Source organism: Panulirus ornatus, chromosome 34, assembly GCF_036320965.1.
Source record: "Panulirus ornatus isolate Po-2019 chromosome 34, ASM3632096v1, whole genome shotgun sequence".
Taxonomy (NCBI): Eukaryota; Metazoa; Arthropoda; class Malacostraca; order Decapoda; family Palinuridae; genus Panulirus; species Panulirus ornatus.
Window position 1 is genome coordinate 11,678,337 of NC_092257.1, and position 18,322 is coordinate 11,696,658.

General features: G+C 49.7%; 1 protein-coding gene across 2 annotated transcripts in view; it reads left to right on the forward strand.

The window, feature by feature from the left end:
• Tmem131 (Transmembrane protein 131) overlaps positions 1-18,322 on the forward strand; it is a 329,859-nt gene that overhangs the window by 78,952 nt on the left and 232,585 nt on the right. Inside the window, exon 2 of one of the 2 annotated variants that reach the window (XM_071682334.1) lies at positions 16,289-16,363. The exons of the other annotated variant lie outside the window; for it this stretch is intronic. Coding sequence (XP_071538435.1) covers positions 16,342-16,363 — 22 coding nt within the window. The 5' untranslated portion in view covers positions 16,289-16,341. The remainder of the gene's footprint in view (positions 1-16,288; positions 16,364-18,322) is intronic. 2 annotated transcript variants of the gene reach the window in all.

Genomic DNA, 18,322 nt, shown 5'->3' on the forward strand with positions numbered 1-18,322 from the left:
CAGTGTCCACAGGCTTATCCCTTCGTTTGTTCATCCTTTTAATATCCTTGATTCACAGTCTGTAAAAAAACTGCTTCTGTTTTAACAAGTTTCTTGCCTAAGTTCATGTTCAGGACTCCGTTCTGTCTCAGCATCTTTCGAAGAACTGTTCACTGTTCACGCCATATAACTAGCGTCAATATTTCAAGGTTGTGATCAGATGACAATCTGGTGGTGTATATTCTGGTTTTGTCTTGATACAGGACGTGAACAGCACGACTCTGGCGACACGTTACGTACACATGTCACCGCTGAAGCCCCTCACTTAAAGAGATTCCTGCGCTATAGTTTATATACGAGTATATGACGCCAGATATACCGGGTATATACGCCAGGTACGTCGGGTATATGCTTCAGGTATTTCCTGTTAGATGATACCCTTATCGGAGCTTTCTGTCACTATGTCCCATCCATATTACCTCTCTCTCTCTCTCTCTCTCTGCGGTTCATGCATCTTCCTCTTTCTTGCAGTGTCATTGTAGGGTTTCGTTTGGCTCTTGTGAGTGGCGCCGCCGTTTCGCTGTGTTCCTCCCCAGCGGCTCACTTGTCTGGGTAGGAACGTGTGGCCGAAGCGTTGAACTGCGCTCCCCGGGGTCTGGCTATATAGGGACGAGTCCTGCTGCACGCTCTCCCAGCCTGCCACGTGCTGGCTGACTCTAGTCAGGGCTCTGGGAGAGAGAGAGAGAGAGAGAGAGAGAGAGAGAGAGAGAGAGAGAGAGAGGAATGAGAAGGAAACTAGTGAAGGTCATACTGTAGAACTTTGTGTGTGTGTGTGTGTGTGTGTGTGTGTGTGAGAGAGAGAGAGAGAGAGAGAGAGAGAGAGAGAGAGAGAGAGAGAGAGAGAGAGAGAGAGAGAGAGAGAGGAATGAGAAGGAAACTAGTGAAGGTCAAACTGTAGAACTTTGTGTGTGTGTGTTTGTGTGTGTGTGTGTGAGAGAGAGAGAGAGAGAGAGAGAGAGAGAGAGAGAGAGAGAGAGAGAGAGAGAGAGAGAGAGTCACGGTGCGGTGTTTCAGGTAATCTTCAGGTAGTTGATACTGGCATATATTACCGCACCTGAGTGTGTGTAACCTCAGGTGTTACGACACCTGTGATGATTTCGCAGGTGTTGCGTGAGCTGAAGCACACAGGTGTGGTGTACTGCTTCTAACCAGTGCACCACACCTGTGTGGTGGCGGTTGTGGTTGCATGGTTGTGTTGGTGGCTGTGGTCTTACAGTTGTTGTGGCGATTGTGGTGGTCAGTGGTTGTAGTGGTTGTGGTGGTAGTTAGTTGGGTTGTTCTTAGTGTGCAACGTGACAGTCATAACCCCGCGGTGGTGTGTGGCCGTCAGACATATCAAGGCTATATTCTCTGTCGTGTCCTTAAGCCCAAACTGCAGCAACTCTCATGGTAATGGTGTATTATCTTCATGATTTATGGCTTTCCATGGGTCCTTCCTGTAGCAGACACGAGGGATAGGTGCTGTATTATGCAGTACTTCACAAGGGAGAGGTGCTGTATTATGCAGTACTCCACAAGGGTGCGGTACTCTCTGCTTTGTTCTGCAACATGGGTCACCGAGAGCTACCCTCTTATGTTGTAGTGTGGTGGGGCAGAGGGAGGGAAGGTTTAGGGCCGGGGCAGGGGACGGAGTGAGAGTGGGGCTAGGGTGTATGACGGAGTGAGGGAGAGGCGTGAAAGTAGAGCTGGGGACGGGGAAATATGTGAGAGTGGGGTTGGAGAGAGGGAGGTAAGAGTAGGACTGGAGAGTGGGAGGAGAATGAGAGCTGGGCTGGGGAGAGGAGGAGTGATTGAGAGTTGGGCTGGGGAAGAGTGAGAGTGGGGCTGGGGTAAGCAGGGTCAGGGGCACCAGCAGGCAGGGCCGCCGCCAGTTTGCACTCAGGCATTTTTTTTTTCTTCCTGGCACCGGCGGTGGCTAGCAACATGACCCCACCCTCACCCACAACCCGGGCACCCACTCACTCTCCAACACTCCCCCGGCCACCCACTTTCCACTCCCCTTCTCTGCCTACCTTACACACTTGCTCCATCCCACCCTCACCTACCCCTCATCACGCACTTCCTCTCCTCCGGCAAGCACTTTTCCTCTTCCCCGGCACACACTCTCTCACTTTCCTCCCTCTCCCCCCGGCACGCGCTCACTCTCCCCCGTGTCCTTCACTTTCTCTCTGGTACGCGCTCTCCCTCTCCTTCCTGAACCCCTCCTCCCCCAGCACGCATTCTCCCTCACCTACCCCAAGGCGCGCTTTCACTTTTCCCCCTGGTCATCACCACGTCCCTCTGGTCATCACCACGTCCCCTTGGTCATTACTACGTCCCCCTGGTCATCTCCTCGCCCACCTGGTGACGTGCTCGTCCCCCTGGTCCTCCATACGTCACCCTCCGCCATGACGTAGCTTGCTGTAGGTAGCATCATGTGGTTGTCGCTAGCTACACGCTGCTCCTGCAACATGTCGCAGTACCTCTCTCTCTCTCTCTCTCTCTCTCTCTCTCTCTCTCTCTCTCTCTCTCTCTCTCTCTCTCTCTCTCTCTGACCTGACCTGGATCTTGTACCTGTATGGTTCTGTCTCCCTGACTTGCTGTACCAGTATAGTTCTGTCTCGTATCTCTTTCTACTCCCACTTTTCCAACGATCTCTATTCCACAGCTGAGTGTACCGCTGTCTCTTTTCCCCTGTGCCTCGGTTCCTCACCTTTGCTGCACCGCTGCGTCTGTTCCTCACCTTTGCTGCACTGCTGCTTCTGTTCCACACCTTGGCGGTACTGCTGCTATAGTTCCACGCTCTTGCCGTTGCTCCCGTACCACCGCCACTAGACTTCGCCTTTAACTTCTACCCGAGGCACTGTACGTACATCTGTACATACGTATCTGTGCCTGGGTCGCTGCCCTCACCCACCTCTTCCTCCCTCCCCTCTCTCCCTACAGCTGTAGGTTTTCGTACCGTAGACCACGACGGTACGACCTCTGAGCTTGACGGTACGACCTCGGAGCTTGACGGTACCACCCTTGATAGCCCAGCCTTTGATTTGACCCTTAAGAGTCTGGGTCAGGCCAGTGCTATCATTCTTGAGGGTCGTACCTTCGTGCTCAAGGGTCGTGCCGTCATGCTCAGGGGTCGTACCCCCGCCGTGCCGGACTATCGCACCGTCGTGTTCATGGGCTGGGTGTGGGGTGTCACACAGATGCGATTTATAAGTTGAGAGGAGAAAGTTGTGTGTAGTTTTTCATGATCACATGACAATGTGGTGGTGGTGCGTGTGTCAGCCGTCACCAGGGTAGACGCAACGGGTAATGACGCTGGCCCCAAGCATGTAACCGCAGATTTATATGCATTAGGCTTTGCGAATGCTTCCCCTCCTGTGAGGGAGGAGGTCTGCTCGTGTTAGGTGTTGAGAGGCATACCAGAGGTTGTTGGTGGTTGTGGGTGTTGTTGTAGGGCAGTAATAGCAGTAAGGTGTGGTGGTGAGGGTGAAGTTTGATGTTGAACCTCCCTTTGTCTGGGGCTGTATTGTGAGGAGGGTGAAGTAGACTGTGAGTGTAGATCATGAGAATTTCTTACGGATCGTTTTGTTGTGAGGTATGTGTTACTTGTTGTTTTTGTTGTGAAGATGTGGCTCTGAGGACTGGCTGGTTGTGATGGCAGAAGGCAGCTCAAGGTGTGTGTGTGTGTGTGTGTGTGTGTGTGTGTGTGTGTGTGTGTGTGTGTGTGTGTGTGTGTGTGTTTACCGCCCACCTGTGTGAAGCATGAGGTAGTATGAGGACTGTCCCTGGCCCTCCTTGACCTGACCTTGCACAGCCGCCAACACCACCGCCGTGGTACGCAACGCCCAACCAGCATTTTTGATCTGACTTTCCTGTTAGCTTCCTGCAAAGTCTCCGTGCTCTGCAGCCGACACTGTGGCTCACCTCAAGACTTTCCTTAACTTTACGCAGTTGGTGTACCTCGTGGGTAAGTCAGGTAGAGTCTGTATACCTCACGATGAAGTCTTGTAGAGTCATGCACACGTCTTGATGAAGTCAGGTAGAGTCTGTATACCTTATGATGAAGACGTGTATAGTCGTCACCTACCTTAATGTAAGAGAGAGAGAGAGAGAGAGAGAGAGAGAGAGAGAGAGAGAGAGAGAGAGGAGTAATCATACCTCATGCTTTCATCTTCCAGAGTCCAGTGTTCGCAGTATGACAACCATGACTATAAGTTTTTTCCTTTCTCGTTGCAGGTAAGGATGGTGTCACATGGTGTCCCCCTGACACTGAGAGCCGCAGTGCACGTAAGTTAGAACACGCTGCACCGCCGGGCTATCTGCAGCGGTATGACGGTGCACCGTACCATTACGGTGTTGTGTTGACACCCCGGAATATCTGCAGCAAGCAGGGATATCAGTACTCGGGGAGGAGAGGAGGGGTCATTGTGGTGGCAGTACTGGGGCAGGGGAAAGTTTACGTGGAGATCTCTCGGTAGTTAGCATCTTACGGAGGAGCATTGTGAAGGTTAGTGGTGGTGTGGTTGGAGAAGCGGTGTTGCGACGGGCGCATCCATGCTGGGTTGTGATTCAGGCCACGTTGTATGGGTGTAGCCTTAGAGACTCACCTCTGTCGCTGGAGGATTGATCATAACGCTTCCGTGATGATGATGGTGTGTATGAAGGTGATGGGATACTCTGTAATCCACCTTGTACCTGGTGAGTACTAGGTAAAGTCCTCAGGGGGGGTCTTCTACCCTTACAGGCCGGACTGGGCTCGGGTTGTCGGTCGAGCAAAGCTGGTCTGCCTCACTGTGTAAATACTTTTCCAGGACGCTCTCAAAACCCCTCCATTGTGCATCCCATTGTGTACCTGATGATTGCTGGCAAGGTGGCGGGAACACAGCCGACCGAGCCGAGCGTCCTTTTCATGGCGGCGTCTCCAACCTTGGCAGTGACCGTTGAGGAGGTCGTCATCAGTCGTGTTGAGAGAGGTGACTTGTGACGACGCTCGTGGAGAGATGACGGACGACAGTGTGTCATTAGCAGCGCTGTTAGTGATGACGGGTAACGGTGGCAGTCAAGCCTCGCTCGGGGGATCTGACGGGTGATGATAAACGCGTTATGGGTTTGTCCGGCTTCTTTCTCGACAGAAAAAAACAATGACCTTAATGGACTTGTCCACCTCATGACCCCCGTCTGCGGGCGTGGGGGGGGGGGGGGGGGGATAGTAGACTTACAAATATTTCAGTGTCGTAATGACCACTGGTCCGGGTTGTGCAGCCATTCCCACGTCTCGCACTGCACGGCACGCTGCAGGAGGAGCGTGTCGGGTGTGATACACTGGTCATGTGTGGCTGAACACCCCCTGACCACAAGCTCTCAGACGTGTGTCAGAAATCCTCACTACAGCCAGGGTGCCTCACACCTTCCCACTCTACTCTGCTCACCTCCATCACTTGTTCCAGTCGTTGCTTGCTGTCATCATCCTACATCCTTACAGGTGTATGATTTTTCGAGACAATACCCGTGTTGTGTGTGTGTGTGTGTGTGTGTGTGTGTGTGTGTGTGTGTGTGTGTGTGTGTGTGTGTGTGTGTGTGTGTCTTCTGGTTCGTTAGAGGGTTGGAGAGGACTGTAAAATGCAAGGCCAGGACGGCTGAACCCAGGCTTCTGATGCAGCGGTGGTGCTAGACACACTTACGGCTATACTGGGGGAAGGGGAAGTTTTTACTGGTGTCGTGGGCCAGTACTGAGGAGGGAACGTTAGCAGTGACGAGGGGGGGTATGCACTGGGCGTCCCCAGCCAGTGACGCTAGCAAGGTTCATCGGTATTTTGGTAGTGTTCCGGGAACGTCCACAGTGCCAACAGGCCGCACCATGCATGCAACACACATGTAGCAGTAATGCCTTCAATGCATCAACACGATTCTTAACAGCAATATATATATATATATATATATATATATATATATATATATATATATATATATATATATATATATATATTGTTACGAATTCAACACTTATTCAGGCAAGGTCGCAAGTAACATATGTTACAAATACTACTGTTCCTTGTCTTGCAAGGACGTTATAGATTTGTCAAGTTGCACAACTCAGGATAACACAATAATAAAGTTATGGGATTGAATTAAAGACTAGCATTACACTAAATCTACTTATAATGAAAGAATTCAAGTGTACAAAGATAGGCACATAAATCAAGCATGAAACATTACGTTAACACTGAACATTAGAGTTAACATTGAACATAGGATAACATTTGTACATGACTTAACATTCCAGATAAGATTTCAAGCCAGGAGTTCTCTTTCCTCTATGGCAGTTCTTCGATAACATTACACTGATAATTATAACGGGCTTACAGCACAACACTTGGGTAATGGGCTTATAGCACAGCACTTGGGTAATGGGCTTATAGCACAGCAGGGCTTACAGGCTTACAACACAGCAGGACTTACAGCAAGGGTGGACCACTTACCTCGCTGGGCTAGAAAGAGAGAGACTCAGCGGGTGTCATGGGTATATATTACAGTAAAGACAAGCGTTCCCTGCTAGCTATACAACCTTACATTTTGATTGGCTATGAGCCTTAAAGTATTCTGATTGGTTGGAGGAACAGTCACACAAAACTGCGTAGATCACCCTCCCTCTGGTAAGCCTGCAGCGATGACATGTCCAGTACGGGTGGCGAAATATTCCGCAGCTGATGACAACTTACTCCCCCCCCCCCCCCCCTCCTCGGAGAAGGGTCGGGGTGCTCAAGGACAAATGACCATCTGGTTTCAAAATAAAATTAAAATTAAAGTATTACGCCTAATGCTTGGTGTGAACTGACGCTCGGAGGACGTCTCAGAGGGAGGCCTTAATCCTCGTCCTGATAAGAAATATCAATACCATATGGACACACACACGTTATATACGCGAACATGTGAGCACAAGCACACGTGTTCCGTAACAATATATATATATATATATATATATATATATATATATATATATATATATATATATATATATTGGGCACGACGGTACGATCCATGAGAACGAAGGTACAAATCTTAGGACACGACGATGCGATCCTTAAGAACAGAAGAACGAACGACCGCTGGGCATGATAACCTGCTCTTTTAACCCGACCAGTAAAGGTTGAGTCAAAAGCAGGGCCGTTACAAGCAAGGGTCGCACCGTCGTGCTCAAGGGTCGCACCGTCGTGCTCAAGGGTCGTGACGTGGTTCTGAAAATATGTAAGTTTATCACAAGAATTGCTTGCTTGTGTTTACATTATGTGTGTGCGTTAACATATACGTACATGTGTGTATGTATATGGGAACCTTATGCTCTTCTCGTTTGTGTAAGTATTTGGATGGTCTGGGGGCATCTTCTGCCCACTCATCAGGGACCTTCATAGTGTGTGCTTTGTATTGAATTAAATACTGCACCAGGTAGGTACCACTGGTGGAAATGTGAACTGTGCAACATATTAGTGTGTATCAGTGGAAGAACACAAGACCTTAGACGCAAATGTGATTTAGTAATTGATTTATGAGGATACATTAGACGTGAATGTGAAGTTAGTCGTTAATAGGTTTATGAAGGACACACATAACGTTAAGCTGCTTATTAATTGTGTTATAAGAACATATTAAATGTGAATATTATATTGTTCTTTGGAAGATACATTGTAAATGAGTGATATTATTCATTAAATGATTTGTGCGTAACATTCAGCTTAGAATATATAATGATCGGCTTAAGAGGAGAATGGAATGGAAAACATGACCTGTTATAAGTGACGTTATATGGATGGTGCAGATGTTTGTGTCACGTGTGACAGTCACAGTGAGGCTGACGTGGCATCTCCATTACGACAGTGTCAAGCTTCTTGTTAGTTTGATTATTTCTGATTCGATTTACACGTGGGAACATTGGCCAATGCTGCTGGCGTGACGTGAACTAGAGTAATATATACAGTATATATATATATATATATATATATATATATATATATATATATATATATATATATATATATATATATAAAGCGTGCAGGATGGCGTAGCATATATTTCAATAACTTTTCAGAATGTTTTGATTTTTTTAATATTTGTCCGTGAGTTTATGTCTAGAAAATGATATGCAGATGAGTGGGGTTGAGGAGTCATTGTATTGCTGTCGGTCGGGAACAATGGTGTGTGTGTGTGTGTGTGTGTGTGTGTGTGTGTGTGTGGCCTCGGGTGGTGTCGTCAGCGACGACCTTCCCCCTTCGTCGTTGTTGTCTGCTGCAGGAGTTCCTGGCGAAGGAGGTCGGGCGAGCCACTGACTGGGTGCACCGTCTGGCAGTGGGAGCCTCAAGGCGTACCCTCACACTGCACAAGTCTCACGGGGTCATACCGGCACCTGGACAGGTGTGGAAGGCTGCAGACGTACAGACCGAAGGTGACTTCGCCTCTGCCAGAAGAGCCACAGGTTGCACTAGGGTTTGAGGAATGAACAAAGATTAATAATAACTCGAGGGAAGAGCTTGGTGTTCCCTAGTACCAGAGACAGAACACCAGAAATCATTCTTCTGACTGGATTCCCGATGCTCCACATGAGTACAACCCAATCCTTCACGTCGCCTTCCACACTTTGTGCTGGGATCTACCTGGAGTAGTAAAACTGCTGTTAGGTTCATCGAGGTGAGGGTGAGAGTCACATATGTGATTACCTTTGTCACTTTGACATTATGGTCGACGAATCGCTGCTGCTGCTGCTGTACACTGTGATGGTAGCCATCTAGAACAGGGACTCTGGATCAGTGATTGGGTATCCGCACTGCCAGACCGGACTGCTTGCTATTCTCATCCTCCTGCGTCAGAAAGAAAATATTCTCTGTGTGACTCCCACTCCTAACTAACTGCATTGAGCTCCCACTCGCCATGTATGTACTATGGTCGTGTGTCTGAATTGCAGCACAGACGGGTTGAACAATATTGCCCGTGACACAGCTGGTCAGTGTCTCTGGCTTCCTTCACATTTTACGCTCAGAATGCGTTATGTTCTGTACAGGTAACTCCTCTCATTAACGCTCAGTAATTGACGCCATGCGTATGTGGTTGGCGGCCCCATTCGTATATGTTTAGTGGCCTCTGGCGTATCTAGCTAATGGCCTTGTGCTCATTTGGGTTACTAGTGAATGTGTGTAACACCTGTGTGCCACACCTGTGCAACAGCTGTATGTATTCTTATTGGAACGGAACAGCAACTCTTGGAAAATTGGCATTGAAGGCTTCCTCCCCGTCAAGGGTGTGCGTGTCCTTATCTTGGTATTTATAGTGTGTGTCTGAATGGTTATGATGAGAGCTGGCCATTACTTTGTCTATCCCTGACACTGCCTCGCCATCGCGGGAAATGGCTAAGATATATGAAAGTAGAAGTAGATAATGAAAATGATAATAGTAATGATGATAACTGAAGATGATGATGTTAGTCGCAATGGTAATTAAGATATCGTTTTATGAATTGATAAGCTAAAGGTTGAAAGATGTATTGAGAAAATATTTACGATATAGACATCCAGGTTATGAAAGTGATGGGGGGGGGGGGGCTAAACAGACAGTCTGTACGGGGTTACCAATCTGCCTTGTCTTGATGGTTGCTCACAGTGGTAGGGATATGGCTTCACCTGCAGTAGTGGGTGCAAGTTCGGGAGGGCTCGATGCGATTGTCGTCCTTATTACAACTCGTCAACGCTGACTTCAGTGGCATAGTCGTCGACTGCTCATGTCCAGGAGGCACACCCATCGTGGCCGTTATATATACAGGGATTTGAAGGCCCATGATGCCTGTCTCTACTGCTCTGAAGGACGTCATAGGTGAGAGTGTACTGCCCTGTAGGACGCCACAAGTGAGTGTACTGCCCTGTAGGACGCCATAGGTGAGAGTGTACTGCCCTGTAGGACGCCACAGGTGAGTTTTCTGCCCTGTAGGACGCCACAGGTGAGAGTGTACTGCCCTGTAGGACGCCACAAGTGAGTGTACTGCCCTGTAGGACGCCATAGGTGAGAGGGTGGAAGGGGACGGCCCCTTGAAGGCATACAGTGCGGCGATGCTAACCTGAGGAAGGCTGCGTGCAAGACGTGGAGAAATACTCTCCCGCTCTCCAAGGTTGATGGCTTTGTTGATGATTGTTTGAATGGCTTGGGTCGAAAGCTTAGGTGAAGTCATCGAAGGAGAGAGCCACAGAGAGGCCTTGTGCCTCTGTTCATTGCCATTCGATAAGTTTAGGAAGGTGGAGGTGGTAGACGTCTCCTCATTACTGATTCACTGTAGGTGTGTGGAACGTGCATAGGTCTGTGTGAGGCCCAACCGAATATCAAACCCTCACAGTGTAAGCCAGTGGTGCGGGTGTCGGTAGTGGGTCGTAACTCTTAAGTGTTGGTATTTTGACGTCTTTGGTCACGTGGAGACACGCACCACGTCCTCCCATCAGCGGGACATTTTCATTGCTGTAGAGGGACACTGATGGCGGACCAGAGGGCGCTTTGGCTTCCATCGGGAGAAGGATGTTGTGGCGTTTCATAGGTGAGTCAGCGGATGTGGTGGAGCTTTTTACCTTGACACTGTCTGCAGATTCTTACTCTCGCTAAATGGGGGCCGGGAGGCACGTGGTGTCACGGTGAGGGGAGTTACTGGCGGATGGTGACGGAGTGGCTGTTAATGAGTCGAGTAGCTGCTGCGATGGAGCGGTGATGGGCGGCAGGCGTTAGTATATGTGGGGGGAGTAGGAGGTGTGTGTGTGTGTGTGTGTGTGTGTGTGTGTGTGTGTGTGTGTGTGTGTGTGTGTGTGTGTGTGGTGTAACATGACTCCCTTCCTAACTATGGGTTGGTGAAGTGGCCGTAATTTATATCTTCACGGACAGGATGGAATGGTGATACCCAGTGGGGTCGGAAGGAGAGGGGGCCATAGTGTGTTAGCTTCCTCGCCATGGTGGTGTCTACCTCTTTGTGGTGAAGAAGAGAAGCGATGCACGAGCCAGGCCAGCGTGTGGTGGGCTTGAGTGGTGGCCAAGTGGGGTTTGTGGTGGGTTTGGAGTGGTAGCCAGGCCAGCATGTGGTGGGCTTGGAGTGGTGGCCAGGTCGTAAGCGCCTCCGCCAACACCATCAGCACCACCACAGAAATCATCAGCAAACACACAGGTGCTCGCCCGTGGCACTGTTGTGAGCCGCGATAACCTTGCACAGGTGTACCGTACCCCAGGCACGGGGAGCGCAGCGTAGTAACCCCAGGTGGTGTGGTGTAGCCTGAGCAGGGCTGCCGCACCGCAGAACGTGACGTGACTCTTAATGTCAAGTTCAGCGTTGGTGTGGCTCCCCTCCTCCGCCCCTGCTGCCCCTCTGACTCCCGCTCAACGAAGGCTTGACCTGGGGTTTGATACATTTATTATTGTGTGTCCAATCTTTCCTAGTTATCGGCTTTATCTCGTTGGATACTTAAAGAACATGAAATACCTCTCTCGTCTATATGTATGTGGCGTTCCCATGTTTGTTGAGGTGGGGAGTGCGTGGTGGTCACCTCTCGTCGCAAGTGATCCCTCGTCCCCTTGTTGCAGTGTGGGACCGTAGCATCGTCGAGGTCATCCCAGCTACGAGAGCAGCCCCCGACGACTGTGAACATCATCAGCCGTGAAGTGCCACCCCCCCCCCCCCCCCCACACACACACACACACACACACACACACACCAGTGTTTCTGGGAAGAATGTCTGGTTCCCTTTACTTCACCTTCTGTGTCGATAGAAGATATCTTCAGCCTTTCTCTGGAATTAGATAAATCATCAGTAGTAGTAGATTTATTATTATTATTGTTACTATTATTATTATTATTATTATTATTATTATATTATTATTATTATTTTCTTTCGTGCACCTGATTTTTTCTCTTAGTGTTGCGCCACCCTCACCACACCGCTGCCAGCACGCGCTCCTACGCCTCCCACATACCTGTTTTTTCCCGGCACAGCACAAACGTGGCGTCATAAACACGAGGAACACTGGCGTGAGTTTCTCCCGTGCGCCGCCAGTCCAGTCAAGGCTGCCCCGCTCCGGCAGGGGCGCTCCGCTCTCGCCTTAACCTTGGCTCCTGTACGGTGTCTTCACTGGTCCAGCATCAATGCCCTCCCCCACGCCGCACACAACCGTTGTTAACCTGACGTGACGTGGTGGTGTGAGGTCGTGTGTTAACGTCTCTACACAACAAATTATCGCTAGTTTGATACCCCCAGATAGCATGCAGGAGAAATACCCCCAGAGAGCATGCAGGAGACATACCCCCAGAGAGCATGTAGGAGAAGTACCCCCAGAGAGCATGCAGGAGAAATACCTTTAGAGAACATGCAAGAGAAATACCCCCAGAGAGCATGCAGGAGGAATAACCCCAGAGAGCATGCAGGAAAAATACCCCCAGAGAGCATACAAGAGAAATAACCCCAGAAAGCATGCAGGAGAAAGCCTGATGATGTTGATGGTTGTAGTAAAACACTGGGACACTCCTCGATCGCTGGAGGGTAATGTTGGCAGCGTTTCCATCAGTTTCGCGCTGGATATATCCTGAAGGATGCTGGGAGAGGCTTGAGGACACCCCCCCCCCCCCCCTGCATCTGTCTTATCTGGACCTGCTCACGTGTGGTGGCCCCAGCAAGGTGGTCGCTCCCGGAGACGTACTGAGTGAAGGCTCGCTTGGCATCGTCGGCCGATATTTGAGAAGACGAGGAGTCATGTGAGTGTGTGTGTGTGTGTGTGTGTGTGTGTGTGTGTGTGTGTGTGTGTTGGCACGGGGTATTGATGTTGGCTCCGGTGCCGCAGTGACACTCAAGATGGCGGGTTAGGGTTTCCGTCGTGGTTTAGTTGTCGCCACCTCTCGCAAGCCTCAAGGGAACCACTGGCTCCTCCTCCTCCTCCTCCTCCTCCTCCTCCTCCTCCTCCTCCTCCAGATGATGACTTGTTGGCCAGGGTGGGTGGGTGGGTAAGGGAACTACACGAACGGTGGTGCTGAAGACACACCTCCCACCGACCTTGGTGTGGGGGTGATTCATCGGTGGGGGGAGGAGGAGGGGATGGTGCTGCAGTCGGCCGGTTTGTGACGTCACAGTGGCCATGTGGGGGTGAGGACGTGCTGCTGATGCTGGCCAGTTGTTACGTCATGGATGGTTGTTATAACTCCACCAGGAGTGACGTGTGGCCGGCCGTAGGCGTGTACGCCAGGCCGGCTGAATCGTAGTGCCCCAGCTGGCCAGTAGCCGCACCACACCAGTTATACTTGTCATGTTTTGTCTCATCACACGAATTGATGGTATTAACAGCGGATAACTGACCATTTCGCCACCGTCTCCGTCAGACATTTTAACCTGATCAGACCAGGAGTAGAAAATGAGTGCCCATAAGTAGGTGATACGATGACTGCTGGAGAAGGTTATGACGCGAGCTCACGCACGGTCATTACCACGTGCAGGTAAACCAGCACCCGGGAAAATCTGTCTCTGTTGTGAGGGTCAGTTGAGGAGGACCGCTCCTGGGTGTGGCAGAGAGGAGGTCCAAACGAGGACATCAACGATGGTGCCAGAATTAAGAGAACCGAAGTACTGGGAAAGGCTGAGCAGGCTTTACAAATTCATTTTCCACTGTAGGAGAAGGAAGAGTAAGGCGTGATCTGATCACAACCCTTGGCTGTTTTGAACCACTTGCTTGTTGCCGACAGTAAACAGTTCTGGGAAAAGATGTGATGATCAAACAACCAGAGGACACAATATGAAGTTGACATAGATGTACTTTTATGATGTAGGATTTCTGGATGAATTGAATGATGAGACTATGAATGTTGACAGCATACACAAGGTTAGAACGTTTTATGATTAAAGTGCAAGACCTGGGCCCCACGAGTGTGAAGCTCCTCTCTCTCGCAGTACAAATAGTTAATCACACACACACACACACACTCACGCACACACACACACACACACACACACACACACACACACACACACACACACACACACAGCTCATTATGGATGACTTGTTAAAGATTCATGATATTTTATTGGTGTTTAAACCCTGACATGTTGACCTTTACCGTCTCTGGCATGTTAGTGATGGTCTGCAGCCTGCTGGCCACCCTTGTATCTCCCTGACGCTGAATTGTGGTACATTACAAGGGTGGCCCGGGCCACCCTTCTGGCCACCCCGGACCACCCTTGTAGACTACCCCTTCCACCATCTTCACACTCGAGAAAAAGTAAATATCTTCCCCCGCCCCCCGCATGATGGTCTACGACTATATCATTATTGTACGCTACGGGGAAAGAGTTATACACTTATGTTGCCCCGTCGCTTAACCTTTATATATGCTTAATGTCTTTACTCCTTTGACTGGACACACACACACACACACACACACACACACACACACACACACACACACACACACACACACACACACAAGGCCAGCTACCCATTTATTGATAGCCTGAACGGGAGGATGAACACCAGGGTTGGGTGTGGGCCGATTTCCGCGCTGCTCATGAGTCGAACACATGCGAATCTGGCCAGTACTGACTAGTGTGTGTGTGTGTGTGTGTGTGTGTGTGTGTGTGTGTGTGTGTGTGAGCGCTATAGAGGCTATAGATAACTAGTCTCTACATGGTAATGAAGTGAGCGCTGTAGTCTTATTTGAGAAAGTTGTGGGGGTGGCTGAATGATGCATGTCGTTGAGTGATGCATGACGGGTGAATGATTAAGAACGTGTTCGCTGCTGCTTCCGCCTTATTTGCGCCTCTCGAAAATACACTCATCATTCGGCAATGAATAATGTATAGCTAATGTATGATTCACGGTAATTGTCGATTCTCCGAAGCATGAATGTAACATGACGTTAGTAGGGAATAGCTGGGTTAGGTGCGTTGTATAACGAGCGTTTATGATCAGCGACACGGATAACACGAGCACTTACGTACAATTAGCGACACCTGTTGTCGGTGACGTATTCCCAGCATCATGAGGAAGCCGCGGTATTGGTCGCTCGGTTGGGTGGAGTTCGAGTGTTGAATAGCGAGAACCAGAAGAAAGTGGGGGGTGATTTTGATACCTGGGGCGTGGACGTGACAGCTGGGGCGTGGACGTGACAGCTGGGGAGTGGACGTGACAGCTGGGGAGTGGACGTGACAGCTGATGGAACGATGGGAGGTGAGGTTAGCCGCAGGGTGTGTGCAGGAGCTGAGGTACTGACAGACTGGGCACATGGAGTGTGTATGTGTGTGTGTGTGTGTGTTGTGTGTGTGTGTGTGTGGAGATAGAGAGGTCACCGTCGCCGGGTAGGGTCAGTTATGGATGTGGTTGATGGCATTAGTGGTCCCGACTGTGGTGAGTGGCTGCTGGATGCGAAGGCGTGGGCGCTACATTAAAAAATACAGAAGGATGGATGTTTTAGAAATGTATACTGTGAGGATAACATTCAGCGTGAGGAGGGAGGGTTGGTCGAGTAAGAAGAGTTAGGGTAAATGAGAGGTGCTGAAGATGGTTTGATGATGATAGTGTGGACATGTGGTAAACATGACCAAGAGTTTGTACCTGTCGAAAGAGGAGGGCACAAGGAAAAGGTGTGTGTGTGTGTGTGGGGGGGGGGGGGGGGCAAGGAGAAAGGTGGAGTGAGAGGGGATGTGAGTGATGCACCGAGAGCACAGCTCCCTATCCACAACCAGACCCCACACACCTATCCATGGTTTCCCACCGGTCGCTTCACATGCCCTGGTGTTACTGATTTTTCTTGTGAACAATCGGTATTGATTTTTTTTTTTAATGAATGATGCTATTTACTAATCCCAGCCTAACTAAGCCTCCTCGGGCCCAACGTCTTGCTAGGGCGCTAACATAGCTGGCTTCGCTTGCTCTATGTTTGGCTGTATTATATATGATGGACAACATTAAGAACTGTGAGAGAGCGGTTCAGCTGTGTGTGTGTGTGTGTGTGTGTGTGTGTGTGTGTGTGTGTGATGGTAAAATATGAGAACTCGCCGTATTCCTGATTTCTGTCAGTTTTGCCACTTGTCTCACTCGCCAATGAAACATCAAAAGATGTCAACACAAGCGCATATAAACATACTACATCTCATCAGTTCAAGATTTTCAAACACAGTTTTCCCGCCGAACCTTTGATTATCATAATGTAGAAATGTAACACACATTTTTCACACACCCCACACACACGACCACTGATTAACATCCATTATCTTTATAGATTGTGTCGCTTCACACGTTTGTGTACATTTGGAATGACTGAACTCATTGGACATGATACTTTTATGTAGACCAGGTAGGTACAAGTTTTTTTTTCCTGCACGCTTACATTAACTTCTGATTTACTTGTTCCATGTTCATATGATCGACCTCTTCCCCAGCGATGACTTGTAGTCCTCTAGCAACTTATCTGCACCAGTTCCTTATATCAAGTCTCCAGCAGGTGCTACACCCCACAGTTGATTCTGTGTACAACTGAATATTTCCCATTATGGTGTAGCCCCTGGGGGTGTTGGAGGGTATCTGTGGTGAGGCACCAGCTCCTGGGGGTGTTAGAGGGTATCTTCGGTGAGGCACCAGCCCCTGGGGGTGTTGGAGGCCGGGGTTCAGTAAGCGTTCGGGGTGTGTACTCCGTGACCCCTGGCTGGCAGAGGCGTGAGTGTTTGGGACTGCTGGCAGCAGAGGGGCGGCGGGCGGCCGGGACGTGTTCATGCAGAAGGACAGATCATATCTTCCCTGCGTTACAACACCCGCAAGAGACGCTGCAGCCACAACACAGTGTTTCTGTTAGTTGTAGAGGTCGTGCGTGGCAGTGCGGGTATGATGGTACTGTTGTCTGTTATCCTGTCTGTTACGTAGTCTGTTGTCTGCTGCGTTGTGGGATGGGTAGTCCGTTTTCTTTCTTGAGTACTGGGTACTCTGTTGTCTTGTCTGTTTACTTGAGTGTTGGGTAGTCTGTGTGTGCTGCGTAGTCTGTTGGATAATCTGTTTGTTTTGACTGTTGGACTTTCTGTTTTGTCTTGTGTGCAGCTTAGTCTGTTCGTGTGTGCTTCTGTGTGTGTGGTAAGTCACGTCTGGGTGTCAAGGCTGTTATGTTGTATTGTCTCACATTCTCTCCTACCTCCTCCTGCCCCGGCGTCACCACCCACAGGTCCCAGCTCCTCAAGGCTAATGTTAACAAGGGCAGGTTTAAAGCTCGGGGTCACAGCGATCGATTTATTCATGTCCAGTCATCCTCGCCCACCCCTGATGAAAGAAGGAAAGGAACAAAAAAAAGAATGATGGTTCCTGTGATTTTGAATTAGAATTGTTTAAATGGCCAGAATGATTATAATCTTCCGGTGTTGCATGAAGCAAGCAAGAGGCCCCACCTTAGGGAAGAGGTCAGGGATGTATATATTATACATTTTCGCCATTTCTCGATTTGGCGAAGTAGCGCTAAGAATAGAGGACTGAGCCTAAGAGGGATGTGTGTGTCCGAAGGCCTGAATATAGGTCGGAGGGCAACGATAATGGAAACACCTGTACATTATAGGCGCCTATGCACACATGGCTCTTGTCTCCAGATGTGTGTGGTTATCTCGACAATAGAGAGAGAGAGAGAGAGAGAGAGAGAGAGAGAGAGAGAGAGAGAGAGCCTGGGGTTCGATCCCACCACGGTGATTGATTTGTAAATTGCGTACACCGTAGACGTGGCACGGAATATGATTTCTGGTGTACCAAAGTTAGATTCGACTGTGTGTTGTTGTATTTGGGGAAATTCCTTTTCCTGTCGTCCCAGGGTTGTGCCGCGCGCAGGCGCGTATACACAACGCGCTCCTGGGTCCAGTTGCGATCACAATGGAACTTGAGGCAGATTTAATGAGGATCTGGAGTTGGTAAGAATATGAAGACAGAGGCACCTGCTGAGGGCTTTGTTCCTCCCCCAGCAGGAGACGACCCGCCGCATTGTTCCCTTCTAAAACCGTGTTGTACTGTATTCCTTCCCGGGGCCAGCCATTGCTCTCCTGCAGGGGAGGTGGCTTTCTCTCACCACCGTCCGGGTCACCTGAAGAATTCTTGCGTGTGTGTGTGTGTGTGTGTGTGTGTGTGTGTGTGTGTGTGTGTGTGTGCGCTGACGTCGTGTTTTGCAGCCTGCCATACGTTTTCTTTTCTCTCGACTTTCCTGACCTGATGTGTCACTTGACATGGTTTGACCTGACTCTCTCACTCTCTCCTCCCGGGGTTGGTCGGCCGCCCGACCGTGCACTAGATA